The sequence below is a fragment of the Zingiber officinale genome, chromosome 11A, assembly GCF_018446385.1.
Source record: "Zingiber officinale cultivar Zhangliang chromosome 11A, Zo_v1.1, whole genome shotgun sequence".
Classification (NCBI taxonomy): Eukaryota; Viridiplantae; Streptophyta; class Magnoliopsida; order Zingiberales; family Zingiberaceae; genus Zingiber; species Zingiber officinale.
The window spans coordinates 88,758,516-88,778,511 of record NC_056006.1 but is presented as its reverse complement, the minus strand read 5'-3'; the positions used below and the strand labels follow the sequence as shown (position 1 = coordinate 88,778,511).

At 40.0% G+C, this 19,996-nt stretch overlaps 3 protein-coding genes across 3 annotated transcripts; all 3 read right to left on the bottom strand.

The window, feature by feature from the left end:
- Positions 1 to 5,458: 5,458 nt before the first annotated feature.
- LOC122031716 (SWI/SNF complex subunit SWI3D-like) lies at positions 5,459 to 12,614 on the bottom strand. The gene is made up of 7 exons (XM_042590816.1): positions 12,051 to 12,614; positions 11,190 to 11,707; positions 7,794 to 8,426; positions 7,539 to 7,705; positions 6,899 to 7,458; positions 6,042 to 6,238; positions 5,459 to 5,883 (listed from the first exon to the last, which is right to left on the bottom strand). Exons 1-7 carry the CDS (start codon positions 12,529 to 12,531, stop codon positions 5,614 to 5,616), a joined length of 2,826 nt encoding a protein of 941 aa, XP_042446750.1. The 5' UTR covers positions 12,532 to 12,614; the 3' UTR covers positions 5,459 to 5,613.
- A 1,402-nt stretch (positions 12,615 to 14,016) lies between these two features.
- Positions 14,017 to 15,362, bottom strand: LOC122032859. Its single transcript, XM_042592174.1, has one exon. It carries the CDS (start codon positions 15,265 to 15,267, stop codon positions 14,221 to 14,223), a length of 1,047 nt encoding a protein of 348 aa, XP_042448108.1. The 5' UTR covers positions 15,268 to 15,362; the 3' UTR covers positions 14,017 to 14,220.
- Positions 15,363 to 18,577: 3,215 nt separating this feature from the next.
- On the bottom strand, positions 18,578 to 19,546 carry LOC122031757. Its single transcript, XM_042590887.1, has 3 exons — positions 19,212 to 19,546; positions 18,919 to 19,122; positions 18,578 to 18,845 (listed from the first exon to the last, which is right to left on the bottom strand). Exons 1-3 carry the CDS (start codon positions 19,389 to 19,391, stop codon positions 18,762 to 18,764), a joined length of 468 nt encoding a protein of 155 aa, XP_042446821.1. The 5' UTR covers positions 19,392 to 19,546; the 3' UTR covers positions 18,578 to 18,761.
- Between the last annotated feature and the right edge of the window lie 450 nt (positions 19,547 to 19,996).

Here is a 19,996-nt window from a genome sequence, read left to right as displayed (position 1 = left end):
AGCATGATATTCTTCCTCGGTTAACCATCTAGCAAACGATGCACCCATTAACTTACCAGGAAACTTAAAAATAGAAAGCATAGATGGATCTATCGGCTGACAAGCATTATCAGAATTTCTAGGACACCTGCGATGTCTTGTTTGCACACTATCAACAAAATAATATGAGCAGAAAGAAGATGCTTCTTCTACTAGATAAGCATTGCGTATTGACCCTTCAACTCTTGCTTTGTTACGAACATTATTTTTTAATTTCCTCAAAAACCGTTCAAATGGATACATTCATCTGTACTGCACAGGACCTGCTATTTGTGCCTCGTATGGTAAACGTACTGGTAGATGTTCCATTAAATCAAAAAAACTTGGTGGAAATATGCGCTCCAGTTTACATAATATGAGTGGAATGTCTGTTTCTAGACGAAGCATATCATCCATCGTAATACACCTTGATGTCAAATCTCTAAAAAATAGACTCAATTCAGTGAGTGCTTGCCAAACAATTTGAGGAAGTAAGTCATGGAAAGCTACTGGAATAAGTCTTTGCATAAATACATGACAGTCATGACTTTTCATTCCAAACATCTTTAATCTATTCATATCCACGCATCGACCCATATTTGATGCATAACCATCTGGAAATTTGATTTCTTTCAACCAATTACATAAAGCTTGCTTGTCATCTTTGTCCAATGTATTACAAGCCTTTGGAAATCTATTAGTTATTTCATCTTGATACAACTCTGGTCTATTGACTAGGTCTTTTAATTCCTCGCATGATTTTGCAGTGTCTTTAGTTCTTCCAGGCACATTCATCACAGTGTTAAAGATATTATTGAAGAATTTTTTCTCAATATGCATAACATCTAAATTATGTCGAATAAGCAGATACTTTCAATACGGTAACTTCCAAAAAATACTCCTTTTCTTCCAACCACACTTGCACATCCTAACAATATATTTATTTATCTCATCATAACCAGATTGTGATACTGGTAGAAATCCATAACTATCAATTTGCTCAATGATTTGTTCACCTGAAGCATGGAGTGGCGGGGATTTTCTGACTACAACATTTTTTAAGAAATTTTTCTTATTTCGCCTAAAAGAGTGATCAAGTGGTAAAAATTTACGGTGATTATCAAACCAAGACACCTTCCCACTGTAAGGTAATGAAAATACATCAGAATCAGTCATGCAGTGTGGACATGCTAATTTACCAGCTGTGCTCCAACCCGATAACATTGAGTATGCTGGAAAATCACTGATCGTCCATAATAATGCAGCATGCAATCTAAAATTAGTTTTGCTTGCAACATCATAAATCACCGACCCTACATTCCATAATTTATTTAACTCTGCAATCAGAGGTTGTAAGAAAACATCTATCTTCTCTTTGGGACTGGTTGGACCAGGAATAAGTACTGTAAGGAATATAAATTCATCTTTCATACACATCCATGGCGGTAAATTGTACTGTGTTAATATAACCGGCCAAGATGAATATTGTTGTCCTGACTGTCCAAATGGTTGAAATCCATCTGCAGAAAGTCTCAATCTCACATTACGTTGTTCCATTGCAAATGAAGGAAATACAGCATCTAGATGTTTCCATGCAGGTGAATCAGAAGGATGACACATTATACCTCCATCGTGCTCATGCTCATGATGCCACGTCATATGGCAAGCTGTAGCAGCAGATGCATACAAACGTTAAAGTCTAGCAGTTAACGGAAAATAATACATCACTTTCCAAGCTATTTTTTTCTTCTTCTGCCCAGGTATGCGAGTACCATGCTTATAACGAGGGTGTGTACAGATTTTGCATTCACGCAGATCATTGTCTTCATTCCAAAATATCATGCAGTTATTTATACAAGAATCAATCTTCTCCACAGGCAAACCTAAACCTCTGATCAATTTTTTTGTACTGTAAAAACTATCAGTCATTATGTTATCAGCAGGAAGCAATTCTGACATCAACTGACAAATGTCGTCGTAACATCTTTCTGAAAAATGATGTTCTGCTTTCATATTTAATAACCTTGCAGTAGCTGATAATTGAGAATGACCAAAGGGAATGCCTTTCCACACTTCTCTTTCACTAGCCTTTAACATTTCATATAGTTGCTGATATTCAGGTGTTGGTGTTTCATCTATATTAGAATAATCAACTGTAGCATTCATCGTATCATGAACCATTGTTTGCATTGCGATATCAATATTAATTGATGCTTCAGGAGTGGTAACTGTTGCCCTAGATGACGAACCACCAGAAGGTCTAATTGGTTCATATAAATAAGGTTCTCCGTGACAGTACCAATTGTAGTAATTTGGCACAAAACTATTTCTACATATATGCATTTTTACAGTATCCTCATCACGGAAAGTTCTATTTTGACATTTTTTATGATTGCATGGACACCGTAACTCAGCACCATTCATACATTCAGGGTGACTTTTAGCAAAGTTCACAAACTGTTCAACTTCAGCAATAAAATCATCTCTGATAAATCCTTTTTCTAATCGATTGTACATCCAAGCTTTGTTTATAGACATTTTCACCTAAAACTAATATATTGAGAACTAAAAATTAACATACATTAAGATACTAACACAAAACAAACAAACGGACTATATTATGCTATAAATTAACATACTAACATAACATATTTCTAACTTTAATCATGTTAAATGACATACAGTATAATTTAGTAAATTTTACCTGAATATGTGTAGGTCAACTGGAGAAGAGCAGCAAATGCTACTTGTTTACAAAATAAAAATAATTTAGCTAAAAAATTAAGATAAAATATTTTTCAAATTTCTCGTGGCACTAGCAGTCAGCTGCCGGCCGACACAGCAACCAGCTGCCGACTTGCACAGCCGCCAGCAGCCAGCTGGCATCCGACAACAGTCGGCACACCCGCAGGCAGCCGCAGGCGGCCGCTGGCCGGCGCAGAAGGCCGCAGCCGGCCGCTGGCGGGCGCAGAAGCCCGCAGGCGGCTGGCGCAGATGGCCGCTGGCGGTCGAAGCCGAACGCCGCCAGCCGATGGCGGGTGCAGAAACCCACTGTGGGCACGCGCCGCCGCTTGTGGGCGAAGGCCGGTGGCAACTGCCGCTCGCCGGAAAAAAAGGAAAAAAAAAAACTAACCTGCGATCGGTAACGGGAGAACGAAGTCGTCGACCGCGCGCGCGTGAGGGTGAGGGAAACAAGAGGTTAGGGTTTTTTTAGGGGAACTTGTCGACGGAATATGAATTCCGTCGGTACACTTTAGGTTTTACCGACGGAATTACTAATTCCGTCGGTAAAACCATTAATTTACCGACGGGATGACTTATTCCGTCGGTAATATCGTTAGTTCACCGACGGAATTAATATTCCGTCGGTACCACACGGTTATACCGACGGAATGATTTATTCCGTCGGTAAAAAGTAGAGTTTACCGACGGCATATTAATTCCGTCGGTAGTCCCGTCGAAAACGCTGGTTTTTTTGTGGTGATATATAGACTGCCAATATTTTTAGGCAGACTTCTTACTAGTGTTTACTTAATTTAGAATTAAACTACCGTCTAAAATTTAGATTTTATTTTTTAAAAGATATTTATTTGAGCTTTATTCTGGAGAAATTGGTTTGTCCGGGCTATTGCGTTGGTGGTAAAAGACGAATACGTTCGCCCCTAACACTTCTCCTCGTCAACTTATCCCAAGATCAATACGAAGATAAATCACATATGACTACTAATCTTTGAAATAATAATTAATACATAATCATTAGCACAATAGTGTCCGGGCTATTGCGTGCACTCTGATGAGAAGTGTGATGAGTCGTGATGACGAAGGCGGTCCGATGAAAGAGACTCTCTATGGACGTGTCATGTGTTATTATATTACCATATCAAACAAATTGAATATCGAGCAGTAGTCAAGGGATTGGGCCCTCTACTTTTCGACATCCTCCGGCAATGTGCAGTAGTAGTTCCCTCTTTCCTGATGCACTTTTAAAAAGAAATTAAGTAGTCGACTCCCAAAGTCTCCATTCTTGGAGTTATTCGACATACGGACATTTTCACACCGTCAAAAAACTCACAGAAAAATCCCTGAAAACAGGATGTCCTTCTTCATGGATCTTTGAGTTGCACAAGCGATGGGTTCAAGTTCCCTGGCTCGGGATGGGTGATCATAGTCGTAAAAGATAAAATTGCTCGCTCCTAATATTTTCGTCACATCCAATCTAAGTTCATCACAAGGGAGATAAATTATGATAATCGAGAGGGCAACTGATAGATGGAGTGAGGTAGGGATGGGTGATGATAGTGATTTAGGTTATGATAGTCGATTATTATGATAGCAACATGTCATCAATCCAAAACGACAGTAGTTCATGAGTTATATATAAGGGTTCATGAACAAATTCAGTATTCGATTTAATAAGAATTTGTTTATGTTCTTTCAATATGCATAAAATTAATTAAATAAATAAGTTTAAACGGTTCGTTAAACTAAACAAATAAATTTGAACACATGTGTTCAGCTCGTTCACATTCATGAACAACGTCCGTGAACAACGTTCCTAAACAATGTTGATGAACAACATTCATAAATTATATTAATTAATAAAACTCTTTTTAATATATTAAATAAATAATAAAATAAAATCAATTTAAATTAACAAACTCAATAAAATAACTAAAAATTTCAAACAATCAAACAACTTTAAATTGAAAGTTTAATAACATCAAAATGAACCAATCTCGAAGCAAACTTAAATTGAAAACTCGATAACATCTAAACGAATCAAACTTCAAACAAACTCAAGCTCATAAAAATTAAACCAAATCAAGCTTGAATAATTATTTCAAAAACTTAATTTATTTTAAATAAGACTCAGCTCGATTACTTTATCAAACAAGTTTAAACATCTCCAAATTTGACTCAGCATATTTACCGCCCTAATTATATTAGTTTGATCGATGAAGCTTACTGAATTAACAATCCTTAATTGATATGGAGGAACAAATATAATTTAACTGATCCTAATCCTCCGAATTTAACCTTCATTTAACTTTGAGCAGTGCTATGGCAGCGACTGATATTTAAACCTCCATGTCCCTACTGTCTGGGAAAAAAAAATGGAAGATACGAACCATTTAAGCCAATATATTCATCAGTTCAACTGCTCCTGAAGGATCATACAAGTACATGTATGTACATTCAAATGTGCAGTAGCAATTACCTCCTTTGGTGAGAAAAATCAATCAACTTGCGGAAAAATAATAATAATTCTGTCATTGAGTCAATTAACCGTTAGTATCTTATGAGCATGGCAGGTATCAGATTCGCACCTTGTCCAGAAAACAAACTTAATCCACCCACACGACATCCAGCAATACCTGAAAGCTCTAAAATAACGAACAAAAAGAAAAAAGGGGGAAAAAAATACTGGACTCCCTGATAATTAAGATGATTAGGAATGTTCAAGCTTGTAAAAGTGTCCAACCAAAAACATATTCTGAGCTCGTTTTTTCACATGCGTTTTTTATACAACAATGAGAATAAAAACCAAAAGTAATAGGCCTACCAGAGAATGGAAAAACAAATGCATTCCCATCTTCATTGCCGACTTAGAGGTGGTGGTTGCTTCTGGGTTGCCATGTTAAAAGGTCTTGGGCCAGAGGTACCATATCCCATGGCCAAACGATTCGCTGGTAGGGAAGCCTGGTTTGCTCTGAGAGAGGAAGGGGGCACACCAAGTCTAGCCGCAATAATTTGAGAACGCTCAAACATTAGTCTGTGTCTTGCCTTCTCTGTTTGTTCTCTCATCCGTAACACCACACTTTCAATGTCAGAGAAAAGTGACAATTTTGTCTCCAACTTGTGCAGCTGCAGAGGAGAAAATGCTGATAACTGACGGCAATATATAACTTCAAATTGGCAAATGGAATATTTTTTAACTTTTAAATGATATCCATATTTTGGACATGTTGATCCACAAATTAGCATGAGAGAGACTCGGATAAGATGTATATTTCCTTGAGTACCTGCTTATCAATGATTAATGAGATAAGTCTCCGCACTTCATCTTCTTCCAGCTTGGCAAGAAGCTTAGCCTTAACAGAAGCAGCTGAGAGTGCAGTAAGTGCAGCACGTTTTAATCTATCTAAGTTGTGGCCATCTTCAATTTCAGTTGGGTTGAAATTTTTCTCCACATTGCTTGCCTCATTCCTTTCGCAATCATCTGCAAAAGACATGGATTATCATTTCAATAATCCTGACAGCCATCATGATCACTATCTATCATCATGCATGCAAGTACAAGGTCAGCTAGTCTGATGTCCATGAATCATGTAAACAATCTGGCTATGCAACAGTGCATCGCAATTTCAAGCAAATAAAAAAGAAGCCTAGGTAAACAATCTGGCTACGTATACTTATTTAAATAAATAAGATCGTCCAATCATGTTATCTTATATATTAAAAGAGACCTCTAAAGATTTACCATAATGTTTTCCTTGATCAATCACCGTGTTATTTAATCAAGCATATTCTTTTCATCCAGTAATTTGATGATGTCAAAAAAGTTTTATTGCCAATTCTCAAAAGAGAAAAAAGAAATACACAATGGTGCAGGCCTAACGAACACCATATATTAGAGTGGGCTTCACAGATTTTCCAGCTAGGCATTTTTTCACATTGATCAGGTTACTAAAGGGAACCTAGGAGAGTTGCACACTGGGTGTTTGAGTGACTTGGTAAATTTTTCAGATGACAAAAAGTCCGCTCAGGTGGACTGCATAAAAAGAGTGGAAAACATAGTTCCAATGTTCATACTAGAAAATCAATATAATCAATCCACATGAGGGTATAAGATTAACAATCCAAAATGTAGTAAATTCACCTGCTTTTTCTTTGGTTCCATTAGTTGAAACCCCTGTTTGCATCTGCTCATGTCCTTCCAATACAATTGAAGTATCTGGATTTTCTGCGCCTTTGGATGAATCTGTTTGCTGAGGTATCATGTCGGTTGAAGCTAAATCATTTGAATTGTCAACACTATTTAGTTTCTCATCCACTAACATAGAATCACTACTCTCCTGACCTTTTGCAATTTGTTCTTTAGAAGCCAAATCTTCAGTTTCTTTGGAAGCACTTGGCATTGAGGTTACAGTCAAAGCAGTATCTGCTACATCATTCACATTAGCAGATAAAGATTTCTCTGTAGACAAAGACTGGTCAACAGAGTTCTGGACAGGGCTTGGTGCTTTCTTTGAAGGAGAAGCCTCCTGTGCTGCTTTTTCATCAGTTTGTGTTGTTGAGGAATCTTGCAACAAAAGGGATTTCTCATTCTCTATGGAAACTGAAGCTACATCCTCATCTTTGGATTTGTTAGTGGCATCTAAACTTTGCATTTTCCTTTCATCCGTGTTAGACTCCTTGTTGATGGCTTCGGCAACAGAACTGTAATTTTGTTTGATAAGTCTCAAGTTTATTTTATCATGTCAAGTTAATCTTTAATCATATTTGATCAGGCTGAATACCTCACAGTGGTAAGTGGGTCCTTGCAGTCTTTTGGTGGATCTTCAAGGATAAAACAATGCCTAGTAGCAAGCTGAACACCAGGCATGTCTTCTGACATGGCTCCAAGAGAACTGCGGCAAGAGGTTAGAACAGCATCAGGTTCAACAATGCTAGATAAGAATGCTGCCTGCAAAGAGAACATTTGATGATCAAAATCTAAAAGAACTTGAAGCAATCATATTACATCCAGCAGGTCAATTTACACATGGACTTACAAGTGCCATCACTGGGTTTCCAGCTTCTGCAAATGAACCCAATCCTTGTTCAGGAAAATATCCTACAGCCTGAAATGCAGCCTTCAGTGCATCAATGGCAAAGTTGGTCTCACCTTCATGGAAATTTTTAGCATTACAAGTATTTCCATCCACCAGAGAATCTGGTTTGGAAGTCATAGGTTCATCTGCTGTCTCAAAAGCATCTAGTTTACTGGTTTCAACTCCAACAGTATCTTCACGAGAGGATTCATTTGTTTCTTTCTTGTCTGCTTCCACCACCTCAGAAGTACTTTTGGCTGTTGGTTCTTTATTTTCTGTAATGTGATCGTTGCTATCTAGGTAATTATCATCAGCAACATCATCATTTTCTATGAAGGAATCTTCAATGGGCATTTGAAGAAAATGTAAGATGCATTGGGATTTGGTTTTGGTAGCAACATGTTCCGCAATCTCATTCCAGTTCTCCCCGAAAAGCTCTAAGGCTTCTAATAGAAGTAATGTTTCTTGATCTGTCCAACTTCCACCATTCAACCCAGGAAACTCTGCTGATTCCATCAGAATAAAATCAGCTCGTGCCATGCCAGATCCAAACTTACCATCATTAAAGCAATCAGTGCACAAATCAAAATCTGCCTGTGAAAATACAAACACATTAGGAATGTGACTACAGTAAATGTATTGGTGCAATTCTTTGCAGAATAGAAGACAGGATGAGGCCAAGCAGCAAGAACTCATACTTGTATTCTTCATTAGTAATATATTGCCTTAAAATAACAAACTAGTTTACGAGTAGCAAGTCTATCAAATGCATTTTTTCAACTCTTTGCAGAATAACAGATGGGATGATGCCAAATAGAAAGAACATATACTTGCATTCTTCATTAATAATGCATTGACTTGAAGAATTAAACAATTTTAAGAGTAGCAAATCCATCACTTATATGTTAAGATTTTTATTGCAAGATGAAGCATTTTTGGGTGGTCAATGGGAAGACCTTTGGAAGGAAGCTAATGCCTCATACTGAGTAAGATGGGAATTTAATTTTTATTTAAATAACATAATCATTGATTAACCAAAACCTGATACTTTATCTACCCTCCCTAGGTAATATTGTCTAAGAAACTCATGACAGAGTTCTTAATGTTCCAGTGTAACTCAACAAAATCATTGACAAAAGAAGAGGATTGGAATTATAAAAATCTTGTCACTCAATCACTCACTTTAGATGGGGAAGCACTCTTATGAGGTTCCAAAAAAGAGGGAACTCGGAGAGTCAGTATACCACCTTACTTTTGTATGTGAACAGCCCAAACCTTCTAAAGGGCAACCTACCTTATTACACTGTCACAAGAACATATAGCCCATTTCAGTCTTGACACATAAAACCCAACATAGTCTGCATATAAAAAGTTTCAGTGATACCTAGGACAATGATGGTTCCATGCCAAAGGTAACCCTTTCTACGTGGGCCTAAAGAGTTCAACATGCAGCCAAAAAATCTCTCATTCCAAGTTATAATATTGACCTTATCTACCCTCCATTTCAGATGTGGGATTAGTCGAGGAGTGACACCAACCAACAAAAGCAATCTAGCTATTTTGATGCTAATAATCCTCAAATGGAAATTAGTCAATTACTATACATGAGTTGGTTATTACAAACCAACTGAGTTGCATCTTCCATCAATTGTGGAAGCCAAAAGGAGTAGACAAATAACTAGATGGTGGTCGACACTGGAGATCTGCACAAGGCATTTATTGCTTAAAATCATTATAAGCAATTGAAGCTTCTATATGTAATGTAAAACAGCAGGCTATTAGTGAAAAGGCATACTGGAGACAATATGTCTTAGGCATGGTCATTCCATAATTACTGCTTTCAATCCTAATGTTTCACTAATACAAAGAATATCCATTAGCAGTTGAAGTCTGCCAGCCAAAAGCTTTACAACCCTCATATTTTTATTCATCTCCTCTAGTAACTTGGAACTTACAGCTTTATCGATGTTCTGGAAAAATTGAACAAAATGCAGTCTATGCAGATCAGATAATTTAAAAGTCTTTTTTTTTATCTTACACTCTAACACATGAAATTGATTAATGCATAATCACAAGAATTTAAAATCTTGAATGTTGATCTAAATTTATCAAGTTACAGAGTTACAGATTTATTCAATGAAGAAAGTTGACATTTAAATGAGCCTATCAGCATCTCAAGTTACTACTTAGCAAATTGATGTCATCCCTGGTGGCAAGAGACACTCATTTATATGGTCATGCTTTCTCCCTTGCTGCAAGGATGACTTCTATTTGCATTTTAATTTTCTTATATATAGTTTTGACGATTGGCATCTCCACCAGAGAGACACAGAATGTTCTTTTCTAAATGATGACTTCCAAGAGAACGTTAGAAACAGCCACCAACTTTTCTTGTTCCAGGGTGAATGGAAAAGCAAGCAAACTGAAAAGAAGTCTATGATTTCAAACAATTTCCTCAGGCATCGGTTTGGCAATACAGCTCTGCTCATAAAATTTAGCATGAGATTAACATTGTGTAATCACAGCCTTTACATAAAAAACACTTTTTAGTGGACTACGTAAATGATATTGACATTGGAATGATATTTGAATATACTGCAAGAATTCAATCTTGCATGCAATATCTGACTAGGGAAGTCTGGATTAAAGATCTAGATAGGTTGTGATGTTCACTTAAGTTGAGGCCACACAAAACAATGAGGAATTTCCATTTATATCTCCAAAGTATAATCTAGATATATTAGGATACACCAAGCAATCACAATGCCAAGGTGTTACCAGATGCAAGAGAGCTTTTAGCTACTGCAAGAACCAAGAAGTTATAGGAAAATTAATTTACATGATTTAGACAAAACCAAGCATCTCCTTTGTAGTAAGCCTTGTAAGTCAGTCCGTAAGTGCATGTTTACATGGAAATAAGAGAAAACCAGAAAAGGAAAGAGATGAATTTGTCAATTTCTTGATCAGGTAGAGGAGAGGGAGAAGGGATTTAATTTACTGCAATTTACATTTTATTTCCACTCAAATTGACAAAAGTGAAAGAGATGAATTTTGAGTCTCCAATAGATATAAGTAGTATCACTTTCTTCATTCAGGGTCCATCCAAGTTCAAACAGGGCGATTGAAAATGGACAGAAGTAAAATAGTACGATCTTGTTCTCTTTCCCTCACCTAAGCTACTCCCTTTATCTCCTGCTTCCTCCTCTTCAAGTAAACCTGACACATCTGGGAGACTCATTGAAAACAAAACACATGATGCATGCTAATTGTTGCATCCACAGATTCTCAATATCATTGACGATGGAAATCAAAATGTAATAGTAATCACTAAGCACTACAGTAAAAGCACTCACTAACCTGCGTTTGACAATGGTAACGCTTTCTAGAGCAATCAGCTGAGCAAGAGTTGCAATGGTAATCAACACCAACTCGCCTAACCAAATCATCACCTAGGCTAGATTCTGGAAGCAAAGATTGTGGCTTAGGTAGCAAGGATTCATATTTAGAAGCAATCTGGGGCAATGACTGAATTGTTTCAAATTGATACAACTTATCAACCAAAGACGATGTTTTATCTTCATCATAGGCATCAGCTATGATAGCTTCAGATTTAGCTGGTGGGAAAGGATGGAAATTTATCAGACCCCAGTGGTCCAAGAACTTGAAGACCTCTTGCCTCGCATCAATATCTCCGACAGAGAGCTCAGAAAAATCTTTGAGTTCAATCTGTGTTTCTGGATCAGAATGAAATTTCTTCATGATAGAATTCCTAATCTCCATGTAAACTTCAGGCGTTCTGTTCTCAGACTTCCCATCGAAAAAAGAAGGCAGGGTATGCTTCTCCACAGGATGAACCATCTTCCATGAGAACCATCCTACAAAAAGTAGACAATGCTCCTATCAGTCCAGTGCACAATGCGATTTCCAGTCGTGGTAAACGCATTTCATTGGCAGAAACCAGCACTTCACGAGACTTTATAGAATATATACAGCCTCGGAAAGCAGAAATCACAAAAAAATCTCGAGGATGCGGTTTGAAAAGCTGAAACATTTTCAAGTAAAATCTTTATAAAACTACAAAAAAAACAAGTAAAAAAATAAAATAGATGAACAAAAAAACAAAGAAATTTAAGAACCAAACATCAATTACGTAGGTTTACCGACAAGAGGTTTGCCAAGCATAAAATCCGCGATTACACTAATGGTCAGAGACCTCACCAGCAGGAGTAGGAACAGCATGAACCTTGGCACCTCTTGATCGAACGGCTTCGAACTCCTTATCCACGAGTTGCTCATGAACTACCTCCTCCTCCGCTTTAATCGAACCAGCAGCAGATAAAGCGCCCTTACCCCCAGCATCCGACGCCAACGAGGACTTCGAGGCAAGCTGTTGAGGCCTATTTCCGGCGGCGGTCGAGTGCTTGAGGGGTGATTGCCGGGCTCTAGTACAAGGGCCGTTATGCACGGGCAAGACGTGATGGAGGAGACTCCTCTCCTTGGCCGGGCGCTTCGTGGGTGCGGAGGAGGAGGAGGCTGAACCCGAGGCTTTTCTCTTGTTTCCGCCAGTCCTCCTCCGTGGAGCTTCGGTTAGGGTTTCCGGAGGGGGTGGCCGAGCAGGCGCCGGCGCAGCTGTTGAGTTGGGTGCAGATGCCTCTGCGCTGGCCGGGGCTGCACGGTCGTTGCCGCCTTTCGTCTCCATCGCATCCTCGCCGTCCTTCGATGCTCGATCCAGCCGTGTGAAGTGCGTCCCAAAGTAGAGCAGACACAGACACCATTCCCTTCTCGCCTTTTATTTTCCCAAACTACAAATCTATAAATTGTTATATTGTTTGTAACAGTGACCAAGTGAATTTTATGCATTATGTTAAATAAATTTATTTATTTTACAAAAATGGTAAGAAAAAAAATTAAAATTGCAAACAAATATTAAAAAAAAAAAACTAGATTTATCGGTTTAAATTAAGGATAAATTGCCTAAACTGCATGACACCCAACTAACTAACTTCCTATTAAAAATTATTCCCACTCCTACAAGTAAATTTTCTTTTACTTTAACTTTATTTATCTAATTATCCTAATTTTTTTATAGATATAAAAAGTAGATATAATTTTTCCTAAATTTAATATATTTAAATTAAAATTTAATATATTTTCTATTAAATTAAATACGTCTCTTTTTTTCATTCTTGAAAAAATTCAAAAGGAAATATAATTTCTTTTAAATTCAATAATATTTAATTAGAGTCGAATATATTTTCTATCTAATTAAGTATTATTTTTTCTTTTAATCAATCAATTCGATTCTAATTAAATGATGTTGTGTTTAGAATAAATTATATCTTATTTTATTTTACTTTTTTTAGCTAAAAATAAGGTAATTAGATAAAAAGCTGAAGCAAAGAAAATTTTATATAAAGAGAATGAGAATAAATTTTTTCTTCACAGGACTAAGGAGGAAGTTAAATTTGATGTTAGAGATCATAGGACAATTTATAGTTAAATTAACCAAGAATAAATTAGAGAAAGCACAAATTAACCATTTCAATTACAATTATATGGCAAAGCCTCATAATATCTATTATAAAAAATATGTGTCTCATCATTAGCTCAACGAGTGGGTGCATGGATAATAACGGTAGAGGTCGACTGTTAAATTTTCATGAAGAATTTCATCACCCTTTGTTAGATCGTCATCCATATATTTATCGGTTGGATTTTAGAATCCCTCTATATCTATAATCCTTTGTTAGACCGCCATCCATACATTTATCGGTTGGATTTTAAAATTCCTTTATATCTATAGGACCGGCTCTAGATGTTGTTAATGTGATAGTTTCATTTTTTTTTTATTATAAAAAATGTTTAGGAGCTATAATCTATGTTTAATATCAATAACATTTCTTATATTACTTATTATCCTATTAGAGTATTCAATTATGTTTAGCTTAGAGTATTCAATTATGTTTAGCAAAATATTTTTGCTTTCGTCTATTAATAAAATAGATAAAAATATCATCTTAAAGTTGGGAAAAGAACTATACAACCATTTTAAACTCTTGATCTCCATTATTTTGTTTATAAAAAGTATATCAGATTTGTTCCAATTTGAAGTCCAAAATAAATATCTCGATAAAAAAATGCATGCGAGCATTTACAGAAGATCAATTGCGTCAGTATCACAAGATGATTAGAAGAGAGGATCCATAGTATTTATTATGTTTAGTACAATTCACCAAATGTAAATTATTTTCAGAGTTTAATATCAAATATCAAATATTGTTGTGCAATAATGAAAGACAAGAGTCCTTGATGAGCAGCATAATTCACATCTGATTTGCATTTAATAAGCTGCAATTCCCAATCATGATGGATGAAGCGCAACCGTCGGTCAGCTGGAGGCCACGGGAGTCACGCGAGGGACGGTGCCGATGTAGGACACGTAATCCTCTTCCTGACTCGGAGTCGGACCGTCGAACCGGAGCTGCCGCACCCGGCGGGTCTCCAGGTCGACCGCCAAAACGCGGCCATCCACCCAAAGCACGACCTCCAGATTCGTGCTCTCGAATCTCAACGGCCGAGGCGTCTCCTTGCACGCGATCGGATCGCCGTTGTCCCACTCCACCGCGTCATCGCCGCCGACGATCGCCAGCGGGAAGGAGCCCAGGACGGTCCACTCGTCGGATTCCCGGAGGCAGTATACCAACACCTCCGCCCTCGTCACGCAAGTGCAGCACAGGCCTCCCTCGCCGCCGGCCTCCCCAAGCTGCCAGAGTGCACCGGCCTCCACGCACCCCGGCGGTGGCCGAATAACCCTCGCCTTCTCGGTCGCTGGGTCGTAGGCGAGAACGGAGGGTGCGGAGGTCCGCCAGTAGGCCACGCCAGCGGCCGAGACGCCGGAGCCAGGGACGATAGCATCCACGGAAGAGGCGACGATGGACGCCTTCCAGACACCGGAGGCGGAAGAGAAGGTCTCGAAGCGGTACCCGTTGTCACCGACGGCGAGGCCGCAGACGACATAAAACTGCGCCGGGTCGTCGGGGCGGACCACGAGGGCGAGGGCAGGGACGGCGTTGAATTGATGGGGCCGCGGGGGGAGGGGGATGCGGCGGCACTCGGCGGTGGCCGGATTGCAGACATAGTAGGTAGACCAAGGACCGCGGAGGAGGAGTAGGCCGCGGGAGGAGGAGCGGGCGTAGGCGGCGGGGGGAAGGAAGGAGAGGGAGGGGTCGGGTAGTGCGGGGAGGAGGCGGCCGAAGGGAGCATAAGAGAGGCAGATTCGGCGACGCCCGGCGGTGGAGGGATGGAAGAAGACCCCGGAGACGGCGCCCTCATCGCCGTCGGTGACCACCCAGTCGACATCGAGGTCCTTGGCGAAGGGAGCGTCGGCGAGGACCCACTCTGTTTCATCGAACGCCATCGCCGCGGAGGTTTCCATCGCTTTCTTGCACGTCAAGCAGGAGCACCAAAAAGATCGATTTCCAGCCAAGTTATTGCGTTTTTCGCTTCCCTCTACCTTTTTAACATTTGCGGTCCACCGCCCCTCGACCACATATAGAGAACACGGATCGACGGCCTCCGTCACGGCCCGGCACCGAGAATGGATTAAAAAAAACTACTACTTTTAGAATTCCTACCCGCCATCCTATTATTCACGAATTGGCTCTCTTGGCCATGGAGCCCACAGATACACGCTGTCAGACAACCAATCGACAAATCACATCGAGGGTAGGATCGTGAATGAAATTTACAGGTATTACAGCATTTTTCCAAAAGATACCCGGAATAAACTTTATCACGCCACGTTTCCAAGCATGAGCAGAAGGAGTAATGCAAAACTAAACGTTGTGGTGCAGAATATGTCGCCAATAATAAAAAGTCAGCCTCACCAAAAATCACTACCAAATTTCTCACCCTCCGACTTGGCTTCCCAGAGAGCGCCCTCCGTAACCGGGACCCGCAACGAGTAACGATAAGTCTGTTGCAAAAGAACAGTGTTGGCACACGGGTGGTCGAGGCGTCTGCGTCTGTAGCCTTCGCCACAAATAAAATTAGGCCTGCGCTCAATCTTCGTGGCGGAGGAGCCACGCCGCATCAGCGTGGGCGGTGATTCTAACGGCGGTTACGATATCGTGAACATAAAAGAAACAGAAAGGAAACAAAAACAACAGGTAGCACATGCCCGTGAAAATTACAGATAATTTCATGGATGCAAGTGTGTAACACGTGAATGGCTTGAATTTAATTCAATTTTCTATATTTATTTGGCTTTATTAAATCACAGTTTATTTTGGAGAATGATGGTAGAAGTAATCAAGTTGTGGACTTTACCATATCCTCTATGCAATTGTGATTGGAAGACGATGTAGTCACGCAATCCAGAATCCACATGGACCCGGACAAAATATCTTCAAATATTTTGCTTTTGGAAAAAAGTATAATTAAAATTTTGTTGTTTATTTTGGAAAGACTAGTTTATAGATATAATAATATTGTAGAATTAAAAAAAAAAATAAAGTGGAATTGAGAAGACAGGTGGGCTTTCCCCCGTTTTGAATAAAAAATTGACGTTTGAATTATAAAAACCTTCCTTTGACATCCTGAAATTTCTTTGAAAGAGTCGTGCTGAAATTTTTAAATGAAGTTGATTGATCTTTTAGGCTGAAAACTTCACCTTCAACTAAGTCATGTACTTTTTTTTTTCCTTGGCAAATTATACGTCTCTTTCATAAAGCAGTCGATATTAAACACAACCATCCATTAGTCGATATTAAACACAACCATCCATTCAAGATTCTGCACCTCCAAGATTAATAGAAGAATAATGATTAAGGGAATGCTTTGTTTTTAGACTTTCATGGGTTGGTTGGTTGGTTGTTGGGCAAGAGTAATGTGTCTAAAATATTTTCATATATTTTCATAATAGTATGATATTATTCATTTTGAATTTAGGTTCTCATGATTTTATTCTTGGGTTCTCCCCAAAAGACTTCATGTTGATGGAGATATCATCCATACTTTTAACCCTATGATATTTACCAAATATTTTCAATGTGAAAATTTGATTGAATCCCAACAATCATCCTCTCAAACTAAATAACCATAATTACTCTTATGTTCCGGGTCTCTCTGTGAGCATCTGATCACCTTGACCTGTTATGGGCCTCCCCGTAAGCATCCGCACCCAGTCACCTTAACTTACTACGGGTCTCCCCGTGAACATTCGGTTACCTTGACTTGCTACGGGCCTCCCTACGAGCATCCGGTCACCATAACCTACTTGCCTCCCCGCGAGCATCTGGTCATCCTGACCTGCTCTAGGCCTCCCTGCGAGCATCCAGTCAACATGACCTGCTCCGGGCCTCCCCATGAGTATCTAGTCATCCTGACCTATTTCATGCCTCCCCGTAAGCAGCTGGATGCGGTCAATCTTGATCTGCTTCAGGTCTATCGCGAGCATCCGGTCATCCTGACCTGCTTCAGGCCATCCGCGAGCATCTGGTTACCCTGATCTACTTGCCTCCTCGTAAGTATCTGATCACTCTGACTTGCTCCAGACCTCCCCGCAAACATCTGGTCACCTTGACCTACTCCGGACTCCCCGCGAACATCCGGTCACCCTGATCTACTTCGAGCCTTTTTGCAAACATTCAATCACTCTAACCTACTCTGGGTCTCCTCGTAAGCATGCGATCATCCTGATCTACTCCGGATCCACCCTCAACTTCGTTCAAGGTCATCTCATATGACATCTGGTTTGAATCATAGTTCTGATATCATTTATTGGAACTGAAAGGATACCCACATATCTCCACAATAATATAATATTATTCACTTAATGTTTAGACCCTCATATCTTTACTCTTGGCTCTCTCTAAAAAAACCTCATCTAGGGATGTAAACGAGCCGAACCGAGCCGAACAGTATCAGGCTCGAGCTCGGCTCATTTAAGTTATATTCGGGCTCGAACTCGAATCGAGCTTTTATCACAAGGCTCGAGTTCGGCTCGTTTTAGAATTATCAGGCTCGCGAACAGTTCGAGCTTGGCTCGTTATTAGCTTGATTATCAAAGTTAACGGGCCTAACTCGTTAAGCGAGCTCGGACTCATTTTCGGGCTCGTTTAGAACTCGTTTTTGGCTCGTTTTAGAGCTCGTTTTTTGGCTCATTTTAAGGTTCGTTTTAGAGCTCGTTTTTTTGGCTCGTTTTAGAACTCGTTTTTTGACTCGTTTAAGGCTCGTTTTAAGGCTCGATTAAAGGCTTGTTTTAAGACTCGTTTTTCTTTCTCGCGAGCCTATAAATAAACATGTTCACAAGCTCACGAGTCGAATATCCTTAAGCTCTAGTTCAGCTCGATAAGATAAACGAACGAACTCGAACGAATTTTTTACCGAATCAAGCTCCGAATAACTCACGAACCATTTGGTTCATTTACATCGCTAACCTCATCCATCCTTTTAAATGAAGTTGATTGTTCTTTTACGCTGAAAACTTCACCTTCAACTGAGTCATGTACTTTTTTTTTTCCCATTGGCAATTTATACGTCTCTTTCATAAAGCAGTCGATATTAAACACAACCATCCGTTCAAGATTGTGCACCTCCAAGATTAATAGGAGAATAATGAATAAGGGAATCCTTTGTTTTTAGGCTTCCATGGGTTGGTGGTTGTTGGGCAAGAGGAGGAAGAGGACCACAAAGATGGATCCATCATTAATAGATAGACTATAGAAATAATAAATGAAACGAGGTAAAAGGAACTCTCCGACGAACTAATTGCGATATTTGCATTGAGATTCCAGCTTAGTCGTCTGACTATTCCTCGGCATGTTTTCAACGCGACGACGCGTCGAATTAAGCAATTGCAGAATGTGTATGAAAGAACAGAGAGCGTTGAAATTGGAATCAGAGATCGAAACTACGTTCCACCATGCATCATCGATCTTTCACTGACGACGATGATGGTTTGGATTTCGGCAGGCCATCTCCGTCCTTGTGTTTAATCTCCAGTTCAGGATTCTGAGATGCGTGGATTCGGTTAGGAGTTGACGTCAGAGGTTACGTGCGAGGAGATCGATGAAGAATTTCAAACCTTGGTGGGCTGTGGAGGGGGATGGATGTCGGCAATCCGCATGGACATCCTGGCGATTTCTGCGACGGCTGCGTCCCTGGAGTCATCGCCGGCGAGCTCCTGGTAGGCCGCCTCGAAGGCCCGCTGCCAGAACTTTGGGAGGCGGCTGGAGGTGCGGTAAACGTCCCACATGCGGCGCACCACCTTCTGTCTCTCTTCCATCTCCTGAATCATTAATTCAGCGACGAATTGGTTTGTTACTAAGGGGCGGCGAGGGGATGATTAAGCAAAAAGCAGAGTGGGCGAGGGCGAACCAGGACGTCGAGGTCGTCGAAATCGGGGCCGCCGAGGTCGTCGTCGGAGGGGCGGCGGGAGAAGCGTTTGATGGTGACGGTGCCGGTGAGCACAGACCAGAGGGCTAGGAGGAGGATGGCAGCGAGGGCCCAGAGTTTGTAACGGCCTGCGGCGGCTGCGACGGCGGCGGGTTGCTTCATGGTGCGGTGGGAGAATTGGAGAACGAGGGAGAGGAGATGCGGTTTGGCTTTGCCGTCCCCCTCTGGTTAATAAACGTGGAGTGGAGTGGGAGGAAGAAGACGAAGAGAGCTCGTGAGTGGAGTGGGGGAATTCGCGTTCGGATATTTTTTTGTTGCCATTAATAAATATCTTTTTTGTACGGTCCATTCATTCTTTTCTGGAGAAAATTCATCTCGTTGGAAAATTTTCTGCAGAACAAGCATTTTTTTCCGGTAATTGATGAATTCTGCTGGTAATTGATGAAACAGACCGTCGATGTGAATCATGAATGGAACTGTAACTAACAAATGCGTGATGAATTTCCTGAAAAGTAATTGCATTGGCACGGAAGTAGTCGGAGTCTACGGCGACGGTGGCGGAATTGTATGTTCCGACTTGTTGGCCGTTGAAATACTTGTAATGTAAGGCTTTGTGAATGGGACAAGAAACTTCTCCCTGTCAGATTCCAAGAAAGAAACGTTCTTGTGCGATTCCAATCCAATAACAGAGCATTCACTGACAAGGATCTGTCACTTGTAAAAGATAGCCAGGATTTATTAGAATCTTGACCCTATTGTTATTGCCG